Below are 22,903 nucleotides of genomic sequence, written 5' to 3' on the forward strand. Positions count from 1 at the left end.
TGACGTTTTCTTAAATGATCATTTAATGGTTGTTACATTTCAAAAGTTGTAAATTGGAAAACACGAGTACCACAGTACACACAAAAGTAGCACTTTCCCCAAAAGTTTCAGGGTCTCCAGCGTTAATCTAAATAAATTCTAAATAAATATTCTTAATTTGAATAAATACGCTATTATTCTGTAAGCCCAATATTGGAATGGTCCACAAACATTAAGCTTGTTATTTAACAGTTCTTTAGTAGCACAGTAAACACAAAATTAGCACGTAGCTAATATGCTTAAAGACATAATAGACTCCCTCAGAGAGACTCAATCCAAGTTCACACAGTCCTCCCGGGCAGCCATCTTGGTTTCCGTTTGTGGTCCCATTTCCCTTCCATTTACTCCATCTAGTTATACGTGTGCAGAACTGGAAGCTTCGCATCTTGTGGGAGGGGATGTGACCATAGACAGAACAGGACAGGAGATTCTTCAATGTGGACAGATGTATTTTAGCACAGTTATGATCATAAGTTACTTAAGCTAACAGTCTGAGCTTGACAAAATTCTCAGAATATTGCTTCTGCAGGGTGTTTTACCCATGATGCAGTGCAGCTCACAGAGACTCCAGCTGTAAAACACAGATTTCCTGTTTTAAAGTTTGTTGAAAGGGATGAAGAAGTACCTCCGCTTGTCCTGACAGGGCTCAGTGCAGGGGTGTGACAGAGAGGTGGGAAGCGGTGTAGCCCCGCCCTCTCACCACCATGTGATCTTGAACTCATAGATGGGCCTCTTGCAGTAGTAGTGGCTAATGAGGTGCTTATCGCACACGCCAATACACTGCTGCTCGGCTGCCACGCCACGCTCCGCCAGGTCTCCCACAATGCAGTGCAGCAGGTCATAGACGTCGGCCACGCCCTCCCAGGGCCCAAAGGACACGTCCACCTCGCACTGGTGCTTGAACAGCTTGGCCTCGCTCTCGGGGCGCTCCAGGGGCAGCGTGCTGAAGGGTGGGCGCTCATATGGTGTGATGGGCATCTCCTCCTTGTACACACAGATCTTGAGCTTGGCGAAGCGGGCCTTCCTGTGCACAGCCCTCAGCTTGGCGATCTCCATAATACGCTTCAGATTCTCTGGGGGGGGGGGGGGGGGGGCAAGGTATCAAGTCAGCGCCATTAAAGGTACTAAGTTTTCATTTAGCGATGCAAAAATTCTTTCAATTTAGCCTTCTGTCCATACTACCACAGATCTTTTTTTCCCCAGAAGTGGAGAAAATTTTCAGCACTGTCCGACTAATTTTTCTGGAAACACATTAGTGCAGATGCTCATAAACGTAAAAATTCTGTTACACCTACATCAGTGAGCTCCGATTGGCTCATGACCCTTTCCCAATCAGCTCTCTTCGTTTCGATGTCTCTTTTCCTAATTGGCTATTCCTCACGGGAATGAAGAATGCTTTGCTTTTGTTTTCATAGAAGCCACATGTGAATATGGAGGATGTACAGGACTTTTGCAGTTGTTAGCAGGGTTATGTTGTTTTGTTCACTTCTCTGCAGTTAAATCACGTTTTGTGTACATAGTATGCCGTTTACAACTATTGTGAAGCTCAAAACCAGACTGTACCTGAGCTAAGTTTAAGTGCAACAACAAACAAACAAAATATAAAGTGCACCACTTCTATAAGTATTATAAAAATCTTTGTGTAAATGCGCAAGTGAAAATACATACATTAACAACCACTCTTATATACAATACAGTAAAATCCTGTGATAGTGGAGTGTGTCTGCTGGGGTGTGGCATGAGTAAATGGTGTCCTGTAGTTGTGTTCTGGGCATACAGCAACTCTGGATATAACAGACTGTTTTGCCAGGTCCCTTGAAGTCCGTTATAATGGGATTTTACTGTATACTTAGTAAAGTCGCCTCAATCATTCATCGGACTGTAATGTGATCAGTCATTTATTGATAGCTAAAATAATAAAAACACCTTTATGAGACCATGTTCCGACAGGCTCTTAGTATAATTACATTTATTCAATTATATACCCCTTGACTGCTGTTCATCGTGCTATAAAACCACATACACTGTCAGAAACAAAGTACCAATTTGTACCACTGTGGGTACAGTCACTTATCACATGTGCTATACCCTCAAGGGTCTGCCAATTGTACCCTAGCTGTAGGAAAATGTAACTTTTAAGATACAGAATTGGGACATTTTTGTACCATTGAGGGTATATTCATGTTGTTTGTACCTTGGGGAACAAAACTGTAGCCTCTTTTTCTGACAGCGTATGAGGACCTTATTGAAAGCACCCACCAGGGGCACTTCCCCAGGTCTGAGCAGGACTAGTTCTTCCATGAACACCCCCCACCCTCACACACCTCACCTTTGTAGTAAGGCAGAAGCCCGAGAAATGCCTGCCTCACTTTCTCCCCTGTGAGGGGCTGGGTGGCCTCCAGATTCTCCAGCAAGGGTCCAATTCCATAGTACTGGGCTTCGCTGTACACCGCCAGCACCCGCTCCCTCTGAGGAAGCTCTCCGGACCGCAGGAAGTTCAGGATGTCCCTTGAACCCAAGCACAAGTTGCGTAAAATGTTACGCGAGAAGGATATTCTGTGTTACACACAAAGGATCTTCAGCCCCAGCACAAGTGAAGGCTCACCCAAAATACGTCCCATCCCGGTCGATGAAGTAGCGTCCCTCAGCATCCAGGAGAAGATGGTGTTGCCCACTGAACATGGCTGCTAGCACGCCATCTTCAAAGCGCCGCAGGGTGGAAAGTCGTGTGGTGAAGTATTTGCCCCCCACATTAAGGGAGATAACTTCTGGAAACTGCAGATTACAATCACACATTAAACCTTCAAATGGCTTATGAGAAATTATTCACTGTGAAATGGACTTGAGTCTAGTTCAGTTTACATAATGTCCCAGGCTTCCTCTGATAGGCCCTACTTCACTGACTATAAGAGGATTAGCAGTCAGTCTACCGACTTCACTAACAGGTTTGTAACAGAATAACAGAACTAAAGCACATGAACATAAAATTCTACATTTGCGTTCCCTTACTATCCAGCTGGTTCTTGTCCGAATGCCTTCGGTGATAACACGTAATTAACCAGTTTCAAGAAACTTTATCTTCACCAATGTGGAACAAACTTTATCTTTTTAAATTTTACCCCGGCACGCCCTCATCTCCCACGTCACCCTCTTCCACCAATTAGCCTAACCGTATATCCACCAATTACACATACCAACCACAGTCTATGTAATATAACAACACGGAATAACCAGTATGCTACACCCTCCTAAAGGATTCAGCAGTGTGGCTGTCGGGACGTTAACTGACAACCCGGATTCATTACCTCAACCAGAATAAAACACGCTAATCCGTAATACAGAGACCCAACCACCAGACGCCCTGACTGCGTTTTGTCACATCAAACACAAAAAGCTCTTAAGTCTGACTGGGGCTTACACGTGTGCTTAAACGGGTTTATTACCTTCAAATTCATCACAATATATTACACACGGACAAACACACTCCAAGGACACAGCTCAGCCCCGATTGTGTTGGCCTACGTGCTTACAATATGAAATAACGAGAAATTCGATTTCTACTTATGGTTTATTAGGTCACAATGAAAATGTCTATAGACAATGGAAGAAAAAAACAGCCAGTACACGTAACATCTATGACTCATTATTAACGGTGTAAAATAGATTCTGGTAAGCAACGAATATGTTAAAATGACTGGTCCTAAAGCATTTATTGTTAAGCTGCCCAGTCAGTAGCGCTCACCTCCCGGGACGCGTTAAAGAAGGAGCGCTGCATCCCCAGCTTCACGTCCTTCATGGGGGCACACAGCTCCCCGGTGCCGCCGGCTGCACAGTCAGCAGTTGGCATGGCGTCGCACGGCTCTTCAGGCTCAGCCGCCGCAGATACTCCGGGCTCGGTGACCGCCTGCCTCTCCTGCGGGAGCAGCCGTCCTTCGGAGGAGCGCGAAGGCGCCGCGATCGCTCTGCAAGCAAGTACTCTCCCCCCGATGCAGCCCTCGCCAAGCCCATTTTGCTGCATGCACACACACTAGATTACTCTGCTTTTGCTGCTGATCTAATAAAAGGACCGGGATAATCGCGTAAGCCCTGCCCTTTTCGGTAATGCAATGAAGGTGAGGACGGCATTACCCGACAGCACACAACACACAATTTGCGGTGTGGCGTAAAACAACGAATTGCGCTATTCTAGAACCAGTAATGCGCAGAAAACCAAATCACGTTACGATTACCCGAAACAATTTGTGTACACGAAGTATAGTACATTATTAAAGCCTAACATTTGATTTAACCCATCAACAATTAACTACCTACACACCCAGAAGTGACTCTAGGGACACTGGGGCCCCAGGCAAATAAACTCTATGGGGCCCTCCAACGCGCATCCCCGACAAGGTAAAAATTATGACCATTATTTTAGCGTGAAGTGTAAATTAATTATAAAAACAAAGAGAATTTAATAACTACAATTCCTTTATTTTCACGTTTTTGAAAAACAGAATACACAAATAAAGCAGATTTGTTCTTGTACTGCTCCATGTAATCGGCCCAACTAGGGGGCCTTGCCTGTCCTCTTCTGGCCGGGAATGCCTTGTCCTCCTGTCCTGGCCTGGTCTGCCATGCCATCCTGTCCTGTCCCTACGCCTCTGCACGTATCAACTGCTGACCATGACCTTGTAATCTGTATAATTTGCCTATGGGGTGTGTTACACATTCCATTTAAGACGCCTTGCTAATGACAGATCAGATCAGATCTGCCCCCCAAACATTTTTTTCATAAAATAAATATATATAAGAAATGCAAAAAATTCCTTACGTTCTCCTCGATAATTCATTGTAATTATATTATAAACACACGTTAGTATGGATTACATATTTATATCGCTGTATTGGACTTAGGCGAAGGGGTATCAGTTACTGCTTCAGGAAGGAAGTTACAGTTCCATCAAAACAAATTAAGCAATTATACAAGAATAATATCATTTCAAGAAGAAAACGCGTAATTTCTTTTCATTATTAGCCCACGAAATGATTTAAGTTAATTCTAGGAGCCAAGACTGAATTCGGCCTTTTTATGTACACGCTTTAACACAGGACAGGACATTTCCTTGATGTAGCCATGAGCCAGGCACGCCTACACGACGTAATGTATGTGAAGACGCAATGAATAGGGCAATTTCGCGACAGCAGTGTAACCGGAGAGCTCGCTAATACCGCAAGGGATATTACTCTGCGACCACATTTGTTTATGAAGCACTGCTGAAATCCTTCGGGTTACACGGATAAATGGCTGGTAAGACTAAAATGCATGTAGTTAAATGTTACGCGAATAGTAACTTCCGGTCTGTTCGTGGTAGTATAACGTGCATACTTGCATTCTTGTGGGTGATTGTTATACTACAGAGAGGGTCGCGTAAAGACTTTCGAGAGGGTACGTGTTCGACCGGGTAGGGTGTCCCCTTGGGAGGTTTTGAAAACCCAACCAGGTCCTCCTCGGTTAAATAGGCCGAGTGGGAATGAGAGGGTTCGTCATCAGCGGAACTCTGAACCCTAAAGGGAGACTTTTCCAGTCGTTCTTGCTAAAGGGACATGGTGTTCAGGCACCCCACCCCAGCATCCCCAACTCCCCTGGCCTGGACATCCCTAACTCTAAATCACAAGAATGTAAAATAACAGTACATGTCGATATGTTTCGGAACAATCATCAGAAACTAAGTAGGCTTACAGTTAATTTCACTTTTGATTTTAATTTGTTTTTCAATTTATCAGTTTAAAAATCTCTCGAGGAATCTAACTTTGAAGCTGACAGGGTTATAGTTTCAATATCCATTATGAAAATATTTTTGGAAGAATCAAATTGCCACGGCAGGATTTCAGAACATTAAAGTATTAAGTTTACCGAATGTGGTCTTATGCGAGGCAGAATGACTGCCATGTCGTAATCTGTAGTGTGTACTCCTTACCACCAGGGATCAGTATCGAGACCGCAAACCAAATAAATGAATGAATACTTGTATCTTAAAATCATCATCTGTTATTGCGAACAAATATGTCTTCACTTGAAGAATTATTAATCTTGAATATACTGAGAGGGCACCAGAGAAGAAAACGCAAATCGCAGAAATGGTACATTCGACCAATTAATAGATCTTGTCAGCAAAATGGGAAATACTTTTCTCTGGTTTTGCCAATGAGAGACATTGACGAGGAAAAATACCGGGTCAGCAGGATCACTGCGGCAAACTTTTTTTCCGCACTCGAACATAGTTTCCAAAGTAATATTCAGGATGTTTGAAATCTCTTGCCAACTATTATTACATGCTATTTTGTCACTGTAGAGAGGTTCTGTCACCTCATATAAATTAGGATAATTGCGGACTTGCTCAATCAACAGGTCCTCAAACGTGGACATCTTGACTGTTGAGTGCAGATCTCGCAACTCTGCCCCCTATAAATTTCGCAGGTATTGCATCCCCGTATACGTTCCGTTAATTTTTGAGTACTTGCACAAAAACCGACGCCAAGAACGTAGGGTACGGACCGTGGCTGTACGTACGTACATACGTACGTAGTTAACGGCTGGAGAAAGACAGAACACCAGGAATGCAGCAGGACCTGATGGTGTGTCACCTGTCACTTTAAGGGACTGCACTGTGCGGACCAGTTACCTCCTGTCTTCACTGCGATTTCAACACCTCCCTGCAGTCCTGCAAGGTCCTGAATTGCTTCAAGGTTCCCAATCTTGTTCCAGTTCCCAAGAAAAAGATGATCACCGACCTCAGTGACTGCCGACCAGTCGCTTTGACAAAAGTGGTCATGAGAACCTTTAAATGTCTGTTGCTGGGATACCTCAAAGATATCACTGAGCCCCTCCTTGACCCTCTACGGTTTGTCTACAGGAGTAACCGATCAGTGGGGGATGCAGTCAGCTTGTGCCTCCATTGTATCCTTCATATTCTTGACTCCCCCAGAACCTACAGCAGGATTCTGTTCATGGACTTTAGCTCGGTTTTCAATGCCATTGTGCCAGAGTGGCTCCACAGTGAACTAACCCATCTTGCTGTACCCTCCAGTCTCTGTCAGTCCTGTCACCCCTCCTGTTTTCACTATACACGAATGACTGCATGTCCAAGGACAGCTCCAACAAAATCCTGAAAGTTTGCCGATGGTGTAACTGTAGTGGGCACAGTAAAATCCCGTTATAGTGGACTCTCTTATAAGGGAATATCATCTATAATGGATGAGGTCCGCTGGTCCCGGCCGTGTGCGTTTAAGAACATACAGAAAAGCATCGGATATAGCGGACTCATATATAATGGAAATTCACTTATAATGGACAAACAATTTGGTCCCCAGGGCCACTTTTAGCTTTAGTTTTGTTCGGCTAATACTGACATACAGGCTCCGCCTCCAAGGCGCGTGGCGTGCCGTTGATATCCAGCTCCGATACACAGTTGGGTTTATTAATAGTCACGCATCTGGTCAGGTAAAGTTGAATTACTACATGTACAATATAATAATCTATACCACAAGTGTGTCTGCTGGGGTGTGGAATGAGCAAAATCAATATTTCAGAATATCAGTACATATTATTGTATTAACTCATACAGTAAACATCACAAGAAGATGGTTGAATGAGTTTCCTCCTCTAAACGTTTTGCGTAGCTTTCAGTAGTTTGTTGACAGTCCTTCTGCTATAGTAGGTGCATTTGACCTTAATCTTTTTCCTAGTAAAATACATAGATTACGGTTTACTGCAGGTTTGTGCTTGTACTGTACTGAATTATGTCATCTGTCCATGAAAAAGTTATTGCAGTAAGTACTGGATGTTTCGTTAACAAATGACAAGCAAGCGTTTTCGGAATGTCAAACAAATGTTGAATATCAAACTAACTTTACCGCAGTCCAAGGTCTTCAGAAATGTATTGTATATCAAAGAGTCTGCAGATACTGCTGACATCAAACTCTACTCATGGTCGTCTTATTTCTGGAAGTAATCAATGAACCATGAGGGTCTGCATTGAAGGTTTAAAAGACAAACCTCGCAACTGGAGGAAATCCAGTGGTGAATTTTGGATCAGAATATCATCAGAGCCCGATTAGCACAGGAAAGAAGAAAAATTAGGAATAGTCTGTAATTTATACAATCTGTAACATGGAGGAAGATGTTAACTGAACTGAAGATAATGGGTTTTTGAAGTCCACAGTGGGTGGGAATATTTTGTACCATCAATGGCCAAATCGTGCTCCCCCCTTTCCACTGGTGTCGCACGGCTTAAAAATACCACAGAAGTGTGTTGCATTCCTACCGCACAACAGGAACTGTGACCTTTATGCTACGTAAGCATGTAATTTCATCCGAAACTACACTGCCACCCCAAAACAAAGGAGGATAAACAATGAAATAGTTTTAGTAGTTATTTATTTGTTAGTTATTGGGGGAATCGATCACGATTAAAATAGGGCACAGCCTTTTATTTATACGATCCATGGCAGGTCTATAGTTTATTATTAAATCTGACCAGCAGATCAATCTATTTTCCACGGAATAAAAAACTATGTAAGATCTTTCCGCTAATAAGCACTAGCAAGTTTCACCGCCAGCACTGACGATTTTAGGCAAAAGTATCTGTTTTCGATAAAATTAATCTGCTCAGTTTTTGCTCCACTACTCCTACCTCTTTTGCACACACTTCTGCGTAACAGGTATTCTCTGAAGGACAATTCATACTTAGGCGTCCATGTTGTTAGTGTCATATTCACGTGATCAGCGACTAGTCAACGGCCTGCTTAAAGCATCACCGTAGAGCAGTAACATCCAATAGTCCATTACTTTGTGCCACCCCTAGTAGTTACTATTTTACAACCCAGGGAGTGAATCACAGCATAAGAATGGCGCCCCCTATGAATTTCCGAAGCTGCACACCTCCATTTCAATGCATTGTACCTCATAGCTCTGTTCCTGGAGAAAAAGTAACGTTCAAATTTCCTTGATTCCTTTCAGTTCATCTAGTGCTTAATTAACAATGCGGCATAAAACTTAACAGGGCAAAACAGGCATGATATTAGCATTCTGATGAAGGTAGTGTGTTTATAATGAATTGTCCTGCTGACTGTGCCTTCATTAGATAAGGAGTTGAGAAAGGTGCGGGGCGTCTTCGTGGAGGGAGTGACCAAAGCCGTGATCCAGCAGCTGGTTGACGATCTTCAGGGGTGTGAAATCCTGAACGATGGGGAGGTGGAGTCAGTGCATGAGGAGTACAGCACGAGAGCGGATAAAGCCCGGTGTCTCATCGACATGGTGCTGAAGAAGGGCAGAGTGCCCAGTGAGAAATTTATAGGTCTGTTGAAGGAGCGGGATCCCAACCTCTATGCCAAGCTTGACCTGGACTCTAAGGTGCCACCCAAGCCCAGTAAGTGCCGTCAGATTCGATTCCCATATTTTCCAGTAGCTTCAGCATTTGTTTGTAGAATAAGAGCTGGGGTCTTGCTGGTTCTTACCATGCCGTGTCTGTGCCCCCGCCTCCCCCAGTCCCGGTGCCAATACCTGGAGATCGGCCACCGTCTCCTTTTCTGGTTTCCTCCACGGTGGACTTCAAGAAGGAAATAATGGAGAAGGAGGCAAAATCGGTAAGTGTGAGGAGCTGTGGGGGTGGTAATCACCCCAGTCCCTCAGCCTTATTCTTTATTTCAGGAATCATGTTAATAAACTTTGTGGTTTTTATGACTTGATAGATTTGTGGGGGGTGTAAGTGGGCTGTAATGCAAATGTTATAAAATGTGACCATTTCACATGTAACCTACTGAATAACCTGACAGTAAGAGGAGAGCACAGAGCCCAGAGCTACCAGAGTCACATCGAGGGAGATGAAGTCGACAGATGATGCGTCATTTTCACTGGTCAGCACTGTCATCACTGGCTTTTCATGCACTTGGTATCAACCGACTATCCCATCAGATCTACCCCCCCATGGAGAAAGCGGGCCGTAAACGTTTGGCTCTGCTCATCAACAACATCAAGTTTGACCGGGTCGATATGCTGCGGAGCGGAGCAGAAATAGATGGAGAACGTATGGAAGCTCTACTGAAAAACTTGGACTACAACGTGGTGCATTTAAAGAACAAGTCTGCTGAGGTAAATGTTCAACATGGATACAACCATGGCTGTCCTCAACCTCGATACACAATTAGGGAAAACTGTTAAGCCAGAGAACGGGTGATTGGTTTATACTCAGGGAGTCAGCCAATAACAAAATGATTTATAATAGAGTTACCCTGCCCCCCCTCCACATGCTGTATCTCAATGTAATGCTGGGCTGTAGAGTGAATTCTCAGTGTGTGGTTTCTCTTCTGGCTACAGGACATGGACATGGCAGTAAAAGCGTTCGCTCAGCGTGAGGAGCACCTTCTGTCGGACAGCACCTTCCTGGTATTCATGTCTCATGGCAAGCGAGACGGCATTTTTGGAATCCACCACGAGGGTAAAGATAAACCAGATGTTTTCAACATCGACAACATCTATAATCACCTCAACACAAAGAGCTGCACAGGACTGCGCAATAAGCCCAAAATAATCCTCATCCAGGCCTGCAGGGGGGGTGAGTTTGATCCGGCACTTATTTACACCAGGACTGAACCTCAGACAAGTGTCCATTCTGATCCTTAGGTGTCACAGAGCTGGTTTTCATTAAGATCTGCTTTTATTAGAGAACTTTTATTAGAGAATTAGGAACACCTCCACCATGTGACAGCTAAACAACCAGCTGAGGTGGCTAGGAATTTCAATTGTTAAAAATCAGATTCTTCTAGGAGAAAGTCCTCCTTTAATTATAATGCATAGTATTACTCAGCTGTGTGACTTACGGGGCACTTTCAGCGAAGCTAAACATGGTGAATCAGAAACCAGGTCCTGGTGGCTCCATCTGCCAGAAGTGTCTGGGAACTGAGACCATTTGAGGAGCCAGACAGGTGGCCTAAGTCATGGTGTATCTTTACAGACGAGGAAGGCTCAACCTGGGTCTGTGACAATGTTCATGAAGAGCCTGAAGCCATGGAGGACGACAACATCAGGGAGGACCACAAGGAAAAAGACTTCATCAGTCTCCTGTCCTGCACACCAGGTTAGCCCCCCCCACCTCACTCTCCGATATCCTTACCTGGTTTTGCTGAGGTTTGAAGTGTAAGGAGAAGCAGAATCACATCAATAACAATAATTCCAGCTGGGACATTGCTGTTGTGTGTTGGTTTTTACTTAGACACCAAGTCCTACAGACATGTGAAAGAAGGTACAGTTTTCATCCAGCGTCTTGTAGAGATCTTCAACACATATGCTTGTGAAGACCACATTGAAGAGCTTTTCAGGAAGGCAAGTATCTTCAGGTCACATGTCTTTTCATTGTTGCAGTCACCCTAATTGACAGTCATTTACCTGTTAAAATCTACAGGAGTCATTTTCCAACCTCTTTACACATTTCTGACTTTGTGACACAGCAAATATTTACTAAAAATGACATTTGTCCACAGGTTATGAACAGATTTGAAAATTTCCCGAAGCAGATGCCATCCAAAGACAGAGCCACTTTGACCAAACATTTTTACCTTTTCCCTGGGCTCTGAGATACCTCCTCCATTTTCTGAAAGATAATATGCAAAATAATAGAATTTTTTATCATACTTCCAAGTTAACAATGTATTTGAATATAAAACATCAAGGCTCAATGTATTTGTATACTTTTTATGTTTCATACATGAGTTATGACTGAATATGCAAAAATTTGAATTAAATCTAGTTTCATTTAATACTTTTGATATTGATTTCTACCCTTACTGCTGTTACAGTAACAATATACTCCAGCAAGCAGTGTGGCACAGCGTGTACATTGTTCCTTTATTTCACACAGTAACCCTCCATCCTGTCAGCCAACATGGGGCACATTCACACAGGACTGTCATACGGTCAAGGTGGGAACATGACACAGACAAACCGCATACATTGGGGGGAGCTTGTGGCTCAGCAGGCCGTTTGTGGGCCCTTGAGCAAGGCCCTTAACCCCCAGCTCCATGGGTGCTGCTGCAGATGGCTGCTCTTCACTACCAAGCTTAATGTCACATGAATTTCATCATGAGGATCAAGAAAGGGTCATTTTGGCACCACATAGCAAGTCATCAAAAAACTGCAAATCTCCTTCCCCCTTAAGTGACCAAGTACATGCATGTCGAGTACGTAACATCTCAACAGCTACAAGCTGGGATACCTGGAGAAGCTGCCTCTTCCTCCTCATGCTTAAGGGTACCGCCGGTTGCAGTTGTGATGTGCGTGCTGTCGGCTGCACATGTGGAAGTAAAATTGGACATTGGTAGGCCCGGGAGGGACGCATATTAGGTCTGTTATGTGTTAGGCCTTAGGCAAGAAGAGATTGTTTTGAGTACTGTGTGCTCTCGCTTCACGATAGCTGCCTGCAGTAAGTTACACAGACCTTGAAGAAAACTCGGAACTTGGAGAGGCAGGCAGCGGAACAAAAGGGGGGGGGAGAAATCACCTGCAGGAAGAGATTTGAAGTTGCCCCAACTGGTGTACAACAAGTTATAGCTTTATAAAATAGTTGCAGCAGACAATATATAGCATGTTACGCGGTAGTGCGAATGTATAAGTAATCATATGTTAACCATGTATTTGCAGTAAATCAATGACAATGACATCAATATGTTAATCATTAATTAATGGAACACCCGAACATTAATAGTGATTCAATATCATATGATCAATACCTATATACATATCTCAAGTAGAGTCTAGAAGCTGAGACAGATTCTGGTAAATTGAGCAAGATGGGTGGATTTTACCTTGCTACCAAGGTGAACCAATAGAGCAGGAGAATTGTGTTTGTTATACGTTTGAGCTCAGTTTTTTGGTGTTTTGTGACTAATCAGGACTTAGAAGTTCTTATTGGGAACTGGGAGTTATGCTTTATCAACCGGTTGCGCTGTGTGCTCCATGTGACTTGGTACCAAGTGCCAGAGTATGATGGGAGCGCTTTGCTGGAATACTGGAATAAAAGAGATTTTCTTTACTCACCAAACTGAGAGGTCTAGACTTTTATTCTAAGTGACTATCTGTGATAAGAGAGGTTGATTTATAATTTTTCTACCACAGTTGGCGCCCAACGTGGGGCAGCAGAGTTCTTTGTTTGTTCCAGACGATGGGATCCTGCGATAGAAGTAGCTAAGGCGTAGAGACTGATGGGACCAGATCCAGATGAGATTGAGGATTGGCCCAATCCCTCATCAAGGAACAACAGAGATCAACAGAGATTTGGCGGGATCTGTTTTGGTGAGGTAAAGGCTTCTCTGTTTATTTATTTTGGCTGCTGCTTTGCTTGTTGCTGAAAGTTATGTTTTTGGTAGCAATTGAGTGTATGAGAGTCCGCCGTGACTGTGGGAATTGATTCATTCAAATAATGAACATAAAATTCTACATTTGCATTCCCTTACTATCCAGCTGCTTCTTGTCGGAATGCCTACAGTGATAACACGTAATTAACCAGTTTCAAGAAACTTTATCTTCACCAATGTGGAACAAACTATTTTTTAAAATTTTACCCCGGCACACCCTCATCTCCCACATCACCTTCTTCCACCAATTAGCCTAACCGTATATCCACCAATTACACATACCAACCACAGTCTATGCAATATAACAACACGAAATAATCAGTATGCTGCACCCTCCTAAAAGATTCAGCAGTGTGGCTGTCGGGACATTAACTGACAACCCGGATTCATTACCTCAACCTGGAATACAACACGCTAATCCCTAATAGAGAGACCCAACCACCAGACACCCCCACTACCCCAGAGTTTATTACCTTCATGTTAATCACAATATATTATAACACACACTCTGATTGTTTTGGCCTACGTGCTTACAGTATGAAATAAGAAGCCCAAGCCCTAAGCAGATGCCCAAACCATCTCATCTGGCTCCTCTCAATGTGGAGGAGCAGTGGCTCTACTCTGAGTCTCTCCTGAATGACCGAGCTTCTCACCCTATCTCTAAGCGAGAGCCCAGCCACCCTGCAGAGGAAACTCATTTCGGCCACTTGTATTCGCACTCTTCTCATTCTTTTGGTCACTACCCACAGCTCATGACCATAGGTGAGGGTAGGAATGTAGATCGACGGGTAAATCGTAGATTGATGGGTAAATTTGCCTTTTGGCTCAGCTCCTTCGTCACCATGACATACCGATGCAGCACCCACTTCACAGCTGATGCTGCACCAATCCGCCTGTCGATCTACCGCTCCATCCTTCCCTCACTCCTGAACAAGACCCCGAGATACTTAAACTCCTCAGAGAGAGATAGGAATACTGCTTTTCGTCAAATTTACAGGTTGGGTCAAAGGTCATGGTTGATGATAATTTTTCCAGATGTTGGGGATATGAAATTAGTTATGGTTGGTTATTATTTAATTTATTCAATTTGATTTAATTCAATTGTGTGCTTATGGATATGAGTGTGATTGTGTCTGAAATGCTATAGCCTGTGCTATGAGGGTGATGGCTCAAAATGATCGTGTGTGACTGTCTGTCGATGCCGCTGCCGTGTCGGAAGGTGAATGATTCCGGTCCGGAGCCTGGAAATGTTGCAGATACTACAGTCCTTTGTGGCTGGCCCCCTCTGTGAGCTGGGTCTCTGTAGGCATCCCCTCTGTAGGCTGGATCTCTGAGGCAGGGTTTCTGTGAACCGGCCCTCCGCGGCTGCCCCTCTGTAGGCTGACTCTCTGTAGTCTGGCCCTCTGTAGGCTGGCCCTCTGTAGGCTGGGTCTCTGTGAGCTGGTTGTGTCTAGGACTAGGACATTCTGTGTTGGAGCGAGTGTTGTACGAGTATGAAAGAAACCCTGTGGAAGTGAGAGACCGTAGAATGAGAGGAAGTGTGTCCGACGTTATCCTCCTCCAATGAACGCTTTGCACCCTCCCTCCTGCAGCGGTTCGGATGTGTGTCTGTGAAAAGTGGCAGAGAGGGGAGGGGAGGGGTAGTGTGTGACCCCAACACCGCAGCGCTCCCACGTTTGTACACCTGTCTGTCGGCTAAGAAACAGAGTAGAAAAGCCATACATCAAATTGACATTTTGTCTTACAGTATATAACAGTATATATAGTTATTTTTTGTCTGAAGTTGGGGGACCCAGTAGTTTTACCCATATCCTGTTTAGTTTTCCCCATACACCTGTTATTTTCGTAGATCATCCCTGGGTCGAGCTTACCGTCGGTGTCTGCGCATAACTACAAACGAAATAAGCACCGTGACTATCAAAACAATTAGGAATCCCCAGTCACCTAAAACTTGACACGACATTAAATAATCCTAAGAAAAAAGTTTGTCTACCGCAAAAGATGCATGTCGGGAGTGCCACGCCCCCAGAGGGCCATGGGTAATATAACAAGCTTCGAGCAGTAGGCCTAACAATAAGAGGTAATACAGAGAATATAGATACAGACATGCCCGGCACGCCCGAAATGAAAGATTCTACAGCACGGTCAAAGATTCAGAAGGAGGAGGATGGTGTACGGCCTCCAGGGGCTCCCAGGAAGATTCGTACGGCACGTAGACGGGTACCTACGATGCAAGCACCAGGATACCTGAGGGCTACCTGGGGGATGCCCAACGGGGATAAAGTGATCTGGCTCTTTGACTACGATGAGGAGGAACTGCACACGTTTCAGGTTGCCATAGACGGCGCAGACCCCCCGAAAGATGACACGCATCTGCTGAGTTTCTCTGAAGATGAATGGGAAAACCTGAAGTCTGTCATCATCCCAATGATGAAAGCGACCACCAACCCTGACAAGCGGGGGAACATCTACAATATGGCCATGCAGTTTAAAAACCCTGACGAAGGTAAAGATCGGACGACCTTTATAAAGTGGGATGCTGAATATATGTCAGCGGCCTAAATTCGACTGGTTTGGGCTGAGAATACCGTTTGAGATTTGGATGCTGATATTTGAAAAAAAGGGGGATTTCTTCCACGCGCTGTTCAAGGATAATCGGGGGCGTAAGGAGTTGCAAGCGTTGAAAAAACTTGTAATGTAATATTCATGTCTGGGGGTGAGCAAAAGATCGGAATGCTAGCAATGTGAGAATACCATATGTGATTTGGATCACCCTCACCCCTCCACCCTACATGTCACCCACGACAGACAGCGGATAAAAAAGTGGACGTTGTTACAACCCTCTCAAAATCATCACCATCCATCCTCAACATCATGGCAGCATCTACAGATTCTACCAACGAAGTGATCGCAATCTCATCCGACGACGAAAGCAGGGAGTATGAGGCCTTTCACCCTCCGACCCCTCCTCCATCACCGGCCTCTGACCCTGGAGATGTCCCAATGCCTGTGATCTGCACGCTTCTCTCCACACCCTCTTTGTGCCTAGGGATGCTGAACTGCATAAAAGCGATGATAGTGGGACTTTTAGCCTCAGTCATCAGGAAGCATCAGCAGAAAAATTGCTACGGCTGTGAGGTGGATCATCCCAGTCAAAGGCAGCACCCTTGCCTGTTTCCGCCCGAGAGGAATTACTTTTACATCCACTTTGACTCTGTGCTACGTGACCTCTGGACCGACCGACTGATCCCCGCTTTGACCCATGTTCTGGTGACCCTAGGCATCCAAGCTTCAGTCGGCAGGTTGGAGGAGGCTGTGGAAGCTCTTCTATACAATTTACGGGAGGCCCGGGATGGAATGCTGGAAATCAATCGACTGGAACAGGACTTGTTTGAACAGAACCCCGTACTTAAGCAGATCCTGGAAGAAGAATTTATGACTCGTTGGGAGGCCGAAGAGAAACGCAGATCGTCATGGGGAACGCTATCGGCAGGGCCTTACGCCGCTTTATGCTAAATGTCTTTTTAGAAAAAGTTAGTCCTCTGTTGTTGCATGCCATTGATAAAAAAAAAAGCAAATGTCGGGATGTTCCAAAGGATGATTATGCATGTTGCTGCTTTCATAGACTGATATCTGAGATCGCACAAGTTGGGGATAATTATTACCGGGGAAAGGTTTTACTTACCCAGCTGATGGGGGAGAGAGAAGGGGAATCCCCCGAAAGTTACATACGCGCCTGTCTATCTTGTATTCCTGACAATGAATTTGATTGTAATCACATTTTTGTATTTTACGCTTTAATCGTAGATATAGTTGCCTTTAAATTTCGTGATAAACAACCTGTTGATGTTAATCTACTACTTTCTACTCTGCATACATGTATCTCTGAAAAAGCCAGTACATGGACCTTACTGCATATGACTTTGCTAATCTACCTCAACAGCTGTCACGGCTGTAACTGAATGTGTAATACTACCTCAACAGTATTTTTTAAACTGTATCTTTGACAAAATGTATACCTGTGTAATACAATTTTTTTAAACTTCCTCAGTAGTATTTTTTTAAACTCTATGTGTCACGCCCGGGAAGTATCGATGGGCGATCGGGTGGTCGGACGGTGGGAGAGCGAGCGGAAAGCAGGCAAAACAGGCAGGAAAACGGGTAAACGGGGGTTTAATAGGGGAATACGGGACACGGAACATTTGACACCGACTAACATCAATGACAGACAAAGGACTCAGGTAAGACACGGACTGAAATACACAGGACTGATCAAAGTAACTAGACACAGCCGGGTACGATCAGGGAACCACACATGGATAATTAGGGGGGCGTGGCACACACGAGGATCGTACAAGCCAGGCATCACACTATGCATGTGTAATACGATTTTAAACCTCTTCTGTAAAATGTATACCATTGTAATAAATTTTGAAAAAAAAAAACTTGAATATCGACGTAATAGTCTTTTTAAGCGCACAAATATATACCTGACCATGTTTACCAGGGTGGCCAAGTGGTTAAGGCGTTGGACTTAAGATCCAATGGATGTATGTCCGCGTGGGTTCAATCCCCACCCCAGGTAAAAACATTTTGTGGGTAGTAGTAGAGAGGACGCATTGGGTTCTGTGCACTGTGTGCTGCGTAGTGTGTGTCAACAATGACAATTAATAACTAATTTCTAAATAAACCCACCCCCCCAGACACGTATAAAATGCATCATCCTTACTCCCCACTCATTTTGTGAAAAGCATGCCTGGTGCCAAGACTACAGCTCATGTCTTGAGCCGTACATACTATGACCCCGGCCACCCGGGGTCATACGGGGGTGGGGGGGGCCTCCAGACTGCAGAGAGCGGTGGAGGAAGATACGGGGAAAAAAGTGGGTACTGATGACATCAGAAATTGGCTGTCTATGCAAGACAGTTATACTTTACATAAACCGGTTAAAAAGAATTTCCCCATGAACAGAGTGTTTGTACCGAGAGCCATGTATCAGTGGCAGGCCGATTTATGCGACATGCAAGGGCTGGCGACGTACAACAATGGGTTAAAGTATCTGCTTACGGTGATTGATGTTTTTTCCAAAAAGGCCTACGCGCATGCGTTAAGAGACAAGACTGGGGTGGCAGTGGGTGTGCGTTTGTATGTATGTATGTGTGCGCGTGCGTGCACATTCATTCGTTTGTCCGTCCGTCTGTCCGTGGTCAGTGTTAGTTGTGAACTGTGTGCTTGGTTTTTTAGTCCTGCTCTCTGTTTAGCCCAGTTCCTTAGTTGTGTTACTTAATGATTTCTTTAGTTCATTCTTATTTCTCCCAGCTTGTTTTGGACCCCTCGCGGTCTTTTTGTTTAGTATTTTACCCCAGGGTGCTCTGTTTTTCTTTAATAAACCCCATTTTCGTCTTGGAGCTGCTAGTGGATCATCACCTTTTTCCTGCCTGTGCCATAAAGATTAGCCTTTTCAGAAAGTATAGGCAGCGCTGTGCTTTGCCTACTACCACTTAGACGTTTTTTGTTGCAAGCACAGGTCACAGACCTGTCTTCAAATATTATATTGCAAGTTTAGTGACAAAAACCGAAAATAATTGCCAGGTCACAAGCACAGACCCCCTCTAGCCTTTAAGACAAGGGGGGCAAATAATCCAAGTGTGCAGAAAATCAATAAAATGAAAATTAGACACAAACTAGTTCAACTCAAGAAAGAAAATATTATTAAGCTAAGAGAAGTAGAGTTTTTAAGTTTACCATTCATGTAGTACTGGAGACTCACTCAGACCATAGAATCATACAGATTAGCATTAAAAAACACAATTTAGTAATTTAAGCTTCCAAAATGAGTAAAAGAGGGGCAGGGCGACTGCTCATTTGTACTACTCCCTGTATACTTTCTCATAATGCTACACCATGGGGTTCCCACAACAGGCCTTGAGGAAACCTCTGTACGGGACAGGTGGACCACAGTCATCAATGATGAGATAAATACCTATTTCATTAAATGATTTAAAAAATAATACTTGAATATTCTAATGTAACGGTAATTCAATATGTACCGGCAAGAAACCTTCAGCATACAACACCTTCAGCATACAATGTTTTAAGCAGCAGACATGCTTTAATCACAGGACTTGTTCACCATGTCACATTAGCCAAACAGTCTTGTCCTGACAAACTGCAACTACTGTACAAGAGACGTTTCCAAGAAATGGTCATATATAACATACTTTCAGAAATTCATGACACACTGTCTGATATTACAATACAGTTCATAAAAATGCCCGGGGCGAACCTAAAATTAAAGGAAGATGACACTTCACGATTCTAATACACATATCACTTAATTTCAGAGTACCGCAATTCACATAACTTCTACTACAAGAATCCCACACCTACATGCCAGTTAAAATCAGGCTCAGACGACGCTTCTAGCTGCAGAAGAAAAATACATTCGTGACCAACTTAAATTCGGCCTCAATGTCTGCCTGTTAAAACGCAACGCTTCATTCCCAATATATTTGTTTAAATACAAATAGATTTCAAAATGCTGTCGATTTGCTGAGCAACACATGATCTGTCTATACATATTCAGGCGACGGCTTTGTTCAGCTGATATAATCATGTTACCTTGTTAGCTTTGACATGTGACATTTCAGTGACATTGTTTTAAAATACTCTACAGTAAAACAGAACAAGTGTAAGGTGATTAGAGGCTACTTGAATAAAATTAAGAATGTTGACAAAACAGAATGAGCCTGTAAATGTTTTACGTTAAAGAAAGCGTCTATGTTTGTAGCTACTTAAACACCTGTTGGCATAAGCGCATGCAGTTTACGACCGTACGCTTCTCCATCACCTAGGCCGATGGTGGTTAGACAACCACACATAACATGCAAACCTGAAAAATATGCACATGCTTCTGGTGGATTTCAATAGTTTTGTACGTTTATTTTTTATTTATTTAAATGTTGATTAGGTTTTCTTTTAAACCGTGTATGTACTGAATGAAAAATACAGCAAACTTTAAGACCAGCTAAAAATGTTATTGCTAGCCAGCTCCCTCCTGGCGTTGACAGCAGCTTTATAAGCAAATATACACGAACCAGGCTAAAGTGTCTCGGGGATAGTTAGCCGCATCTTAAAAACGTAAGAGCCCCACTGTTCGCAGCGTTATATCAGCTAGCAGCTCGCGCCACACCGTACACTCCCTCGCGCGCTCAGTGCCATTGACGTGTCCGACATATTACCGCCTCCAATTCCCTTACTAACCGATAGGTGGTAAAGTAAGAAAATGAAACTTCGTTAACTTTTCGCTCAGAAATCTCACTGCAAAGTGGATGACGACTGGTTCTGTTGAATTAGGACTAAGTTTCATTAAGTGTGACACATGGTGCAGCTCAGTTACCGGTGTTAACATGGCGTTCTCAGTAAGCATCTCAAATCAGGCACCCGGATGCTATAAGCATAGGCCTCGGAGTTACCTTGTAGGAAAGCCAACATTTACTGAAAAGCCATCTTTATTAAAAAATAACTAAGGCTTTATTCTTTAAAGTCTTTAACGTGTTTTAATGCGACTGCTAAATGCAGTTTACTAGCTCCTACTGTTATAAATTAAATGCTATTAACCAGCTGCACTCGTAGTTACAGCTTTCTCTGGACCTGACCCTACACTGTGTACATGCATGGGGACCACTGCTGACATAAGGATCTAATGCCTAGGTATCGAGTCTCACGGTTAAATCCCCCAGTCCCCGTGTGGCTCAGGGTTCATCAGCTGGTAAAGATTGGTAGATTCCATGAGAGGTACCCCTTTAAATACGCTTTATTCCCACCACCCCGCAAAATTTGTACATTTTAAAAACACGACCGTGCTGCATACATATAACAAAACATTTGTACAACTTTTATTTTGAATAATAAAACACCCGGTCATGTTACATTTTAAAAACTCATGTACACAAACAAAACTAAACAGGATATGGGTAAAACTACTGGACCCCCCCACTTCAAACAGAAAATAACTTGTTATATATTGAAAGACAAAATGTCAATTTGATGTGTGGCTTTTCTATTCTGTCTCTTTGCCGTCAGACAGGTGCACAAACGTGGGAGCGCTGCGGTGGTGGGGGGCACACACTACCCCCCGCTCCCCCTCCCCTCCCCGCCACTTTTCACAGACACACATCCGAACCGCTGCAGGAGAGGCGTTCATTGGAGGAGGATAACGTCGGACATACCTCCTCCCATTCTACGCTCTCTCACTTTCACAGGGTTTCTTTCATACTCGTACAATACTCGCTCCAACACAGAATGTCCAAGTCTTTTGCAGACACAACCAGCTCACAGAGACCCAGCCTACAGAGACCCAGCCTACAGAGGGGCAGCCTACAGAGGAGGCAGCCTACAGAGGGGGCAGCCTACAGAGGGGGTAGCCTACAGAGGGGCAGCCGCGAAGGGGGAGCCTACAGAGGGGCAGCCTACAGAGACCCAGCCTACAGAGACCCAGCCGCAGAGGACTGTAGTATCCGCAACATTTCCAGCCTCCGGACAGGAATCATTCACCTTCCGACACGGCAGCGGCAGCAGGAGCACCAGCGGCAGACCCTGGCAGCAGACGGTCACACTCGATCATTTTGAGCCATCACCCTCATAGCACAGGCTATAGCATTTCAGACACAATCACACTCGTATCCATAAGCACACAACTGAATTAAATCAAATTGAATAAATTAAATAATAACCAACCATAACTAATTTCATATCCCCAACGTCTGGAAAAATTATCATGAACCATGAACAATATTTGTGATGTCACATGGCCCACGCCTGGACCCTGCGTGGCCCTGCCCCCTTTTGACCTCTGTGATCCCAATCCTTTGATCTTCGTGACCTTTGACCCAACCTGTCAATTTGATGTGAGCGGGATGCTTCTACTCTCTCTCCTCCACTTGGGGAAGGACCCCCTCCCTGACCTGGAGAGATCATTCCACCCTTTTCCAGCTGAGGACCATAGTCTCAGATTTGGAGGTGCTGATTCTCATCCCAGCCGCTTCACACTCGGCTGCGAACTGCTCCAGTGAGAGCTGAAGGTCACAGTCCGATGAAGCCAACAGAACCACATCATCTGCAAAAGGCAGAGACCTAATCCTGAGGTCACCAAACTGGACACCCTTAATGCCCTGGCTGCACCTAGAAATTGGTGACAAAGGGCAGCCCTGGCGGAGTCCAACCCTCACCTGAAACGAGTCTGACTTACTGCCGCCCATGCGGACCAAGCTCTGGCACCGGTCGTAAAGGGACCAAACAGCCCTTATAAGGAAGCCCGGCACCCCATACTCCCAGAGCACTCCCCACAGGACTCCCCGAGGGACACGGTCGAATGCCTTCTCCAAGTCCACAAAGCACATGTAGACTGTTTGGGCAAACTCCCATGAACCCTTCAAAACCCTGCAGAGAGTATAGAGCTGGTCCACTATTCCAC

At 44.4% G+C, this 22,903-nt stretch overlaps 2 protein-coding genes and 1 non-coding gene across 3 annotated transcripts in view; 2 read left to right on the forward strand and 1 right to left on the reverse strand.

Annotated features, from left to right (window-relative positions):
* LOC125712428 (BTB/POZ domain-containing protein KCTD7-like) overlaps nt 1–22,903 on the reverse strand; it is a 23,861-nt gene continuing 958 nt past the window's right edge. The window contains exons 2-5 of the mRNA XM_048982460.1: nt 3,782–4,125; nt 2,645–2,814; nt 2,369–2,547; nt 1–1,112 (exon numbers count right to left, since the gene is read on the reverse strand). Coding sequence (XP_048838417.1) covers nt 736–1,112; nt 2,369–2,547; nt 2,645–2,814; nt 3,782–4,057 — 1,002 coding nt within the window. The 5' untranslated portion in view covers nt 4,058–4,125 and the 3' untranslated portion in view covers nt 1–735. The remainder of the gene's footprint in view (nt 1,113–2,368; nt 2,548–2,644; nt 2,815–3,781; nt 4,126–22,903) is intronic.
* Nucleotides 5,183–22,903, forward strand: part of LOC125712425 (caspase a-like) — a 26,049-nt gene continuing 8,328 nt past the window's right edge. Inside the window, exons 1-8 of the mRNA XM_048982458.1 lie at nt 5,183–5,329; nt 9,165–9,449; nt 9,569–9,666; nt 9,995–10,171; nt 10,397–10,634; nt 11,034–11,156; nt 11,292–11,401; nt 11,560–11,634. Of these exons, the coding sequence (XP_048838415.1) occupies nt 5,323–5,329; nt 9,165–9,449; nt 9,569–9,666; nt 9,995–10,171; nt 10,397–10,634; nt 11,034–11,156; nt 11,292–11,401; nt 11,560–11,634 (1,113 nt within the window). The 5' untranslated portion in view covers nt 5,183–5,322. The remainder of the gene's footprint in view (nt 5,330–9,164; nt 9,450–9,568; nt 9,667–9,994; nt 10,172–10,396; nt 10,635–11,033; nt 11,157–11,291; nt 11,402–11,559; nt 11,635–22,903) is intronic.
* Nucleotides 17,931–18,013, forward strand: trnal-uaa (transfer RNA leucine (anticodon UAA)). The gene has a single exon. It is a non-coding gene; the product is annotated as a tRNA-Leu (tRNA).

This window comes from Brienomyrus brachyistius, chromosome 17, assembly GCF_023856365.1.
Source record: "Brienomyrus brachyistius isolate T26 chromosome 17, BBRACH_0.4, whole genome shotgun sequence".
NCBI classification, from domain to species: domain Eukaryota; kingdom Metazoa; phylum Chordata; class Actinopteri; order Osteoglossiformes; family Mormyridae; genus Brienomyrus; species Brienomyrus brachyistius.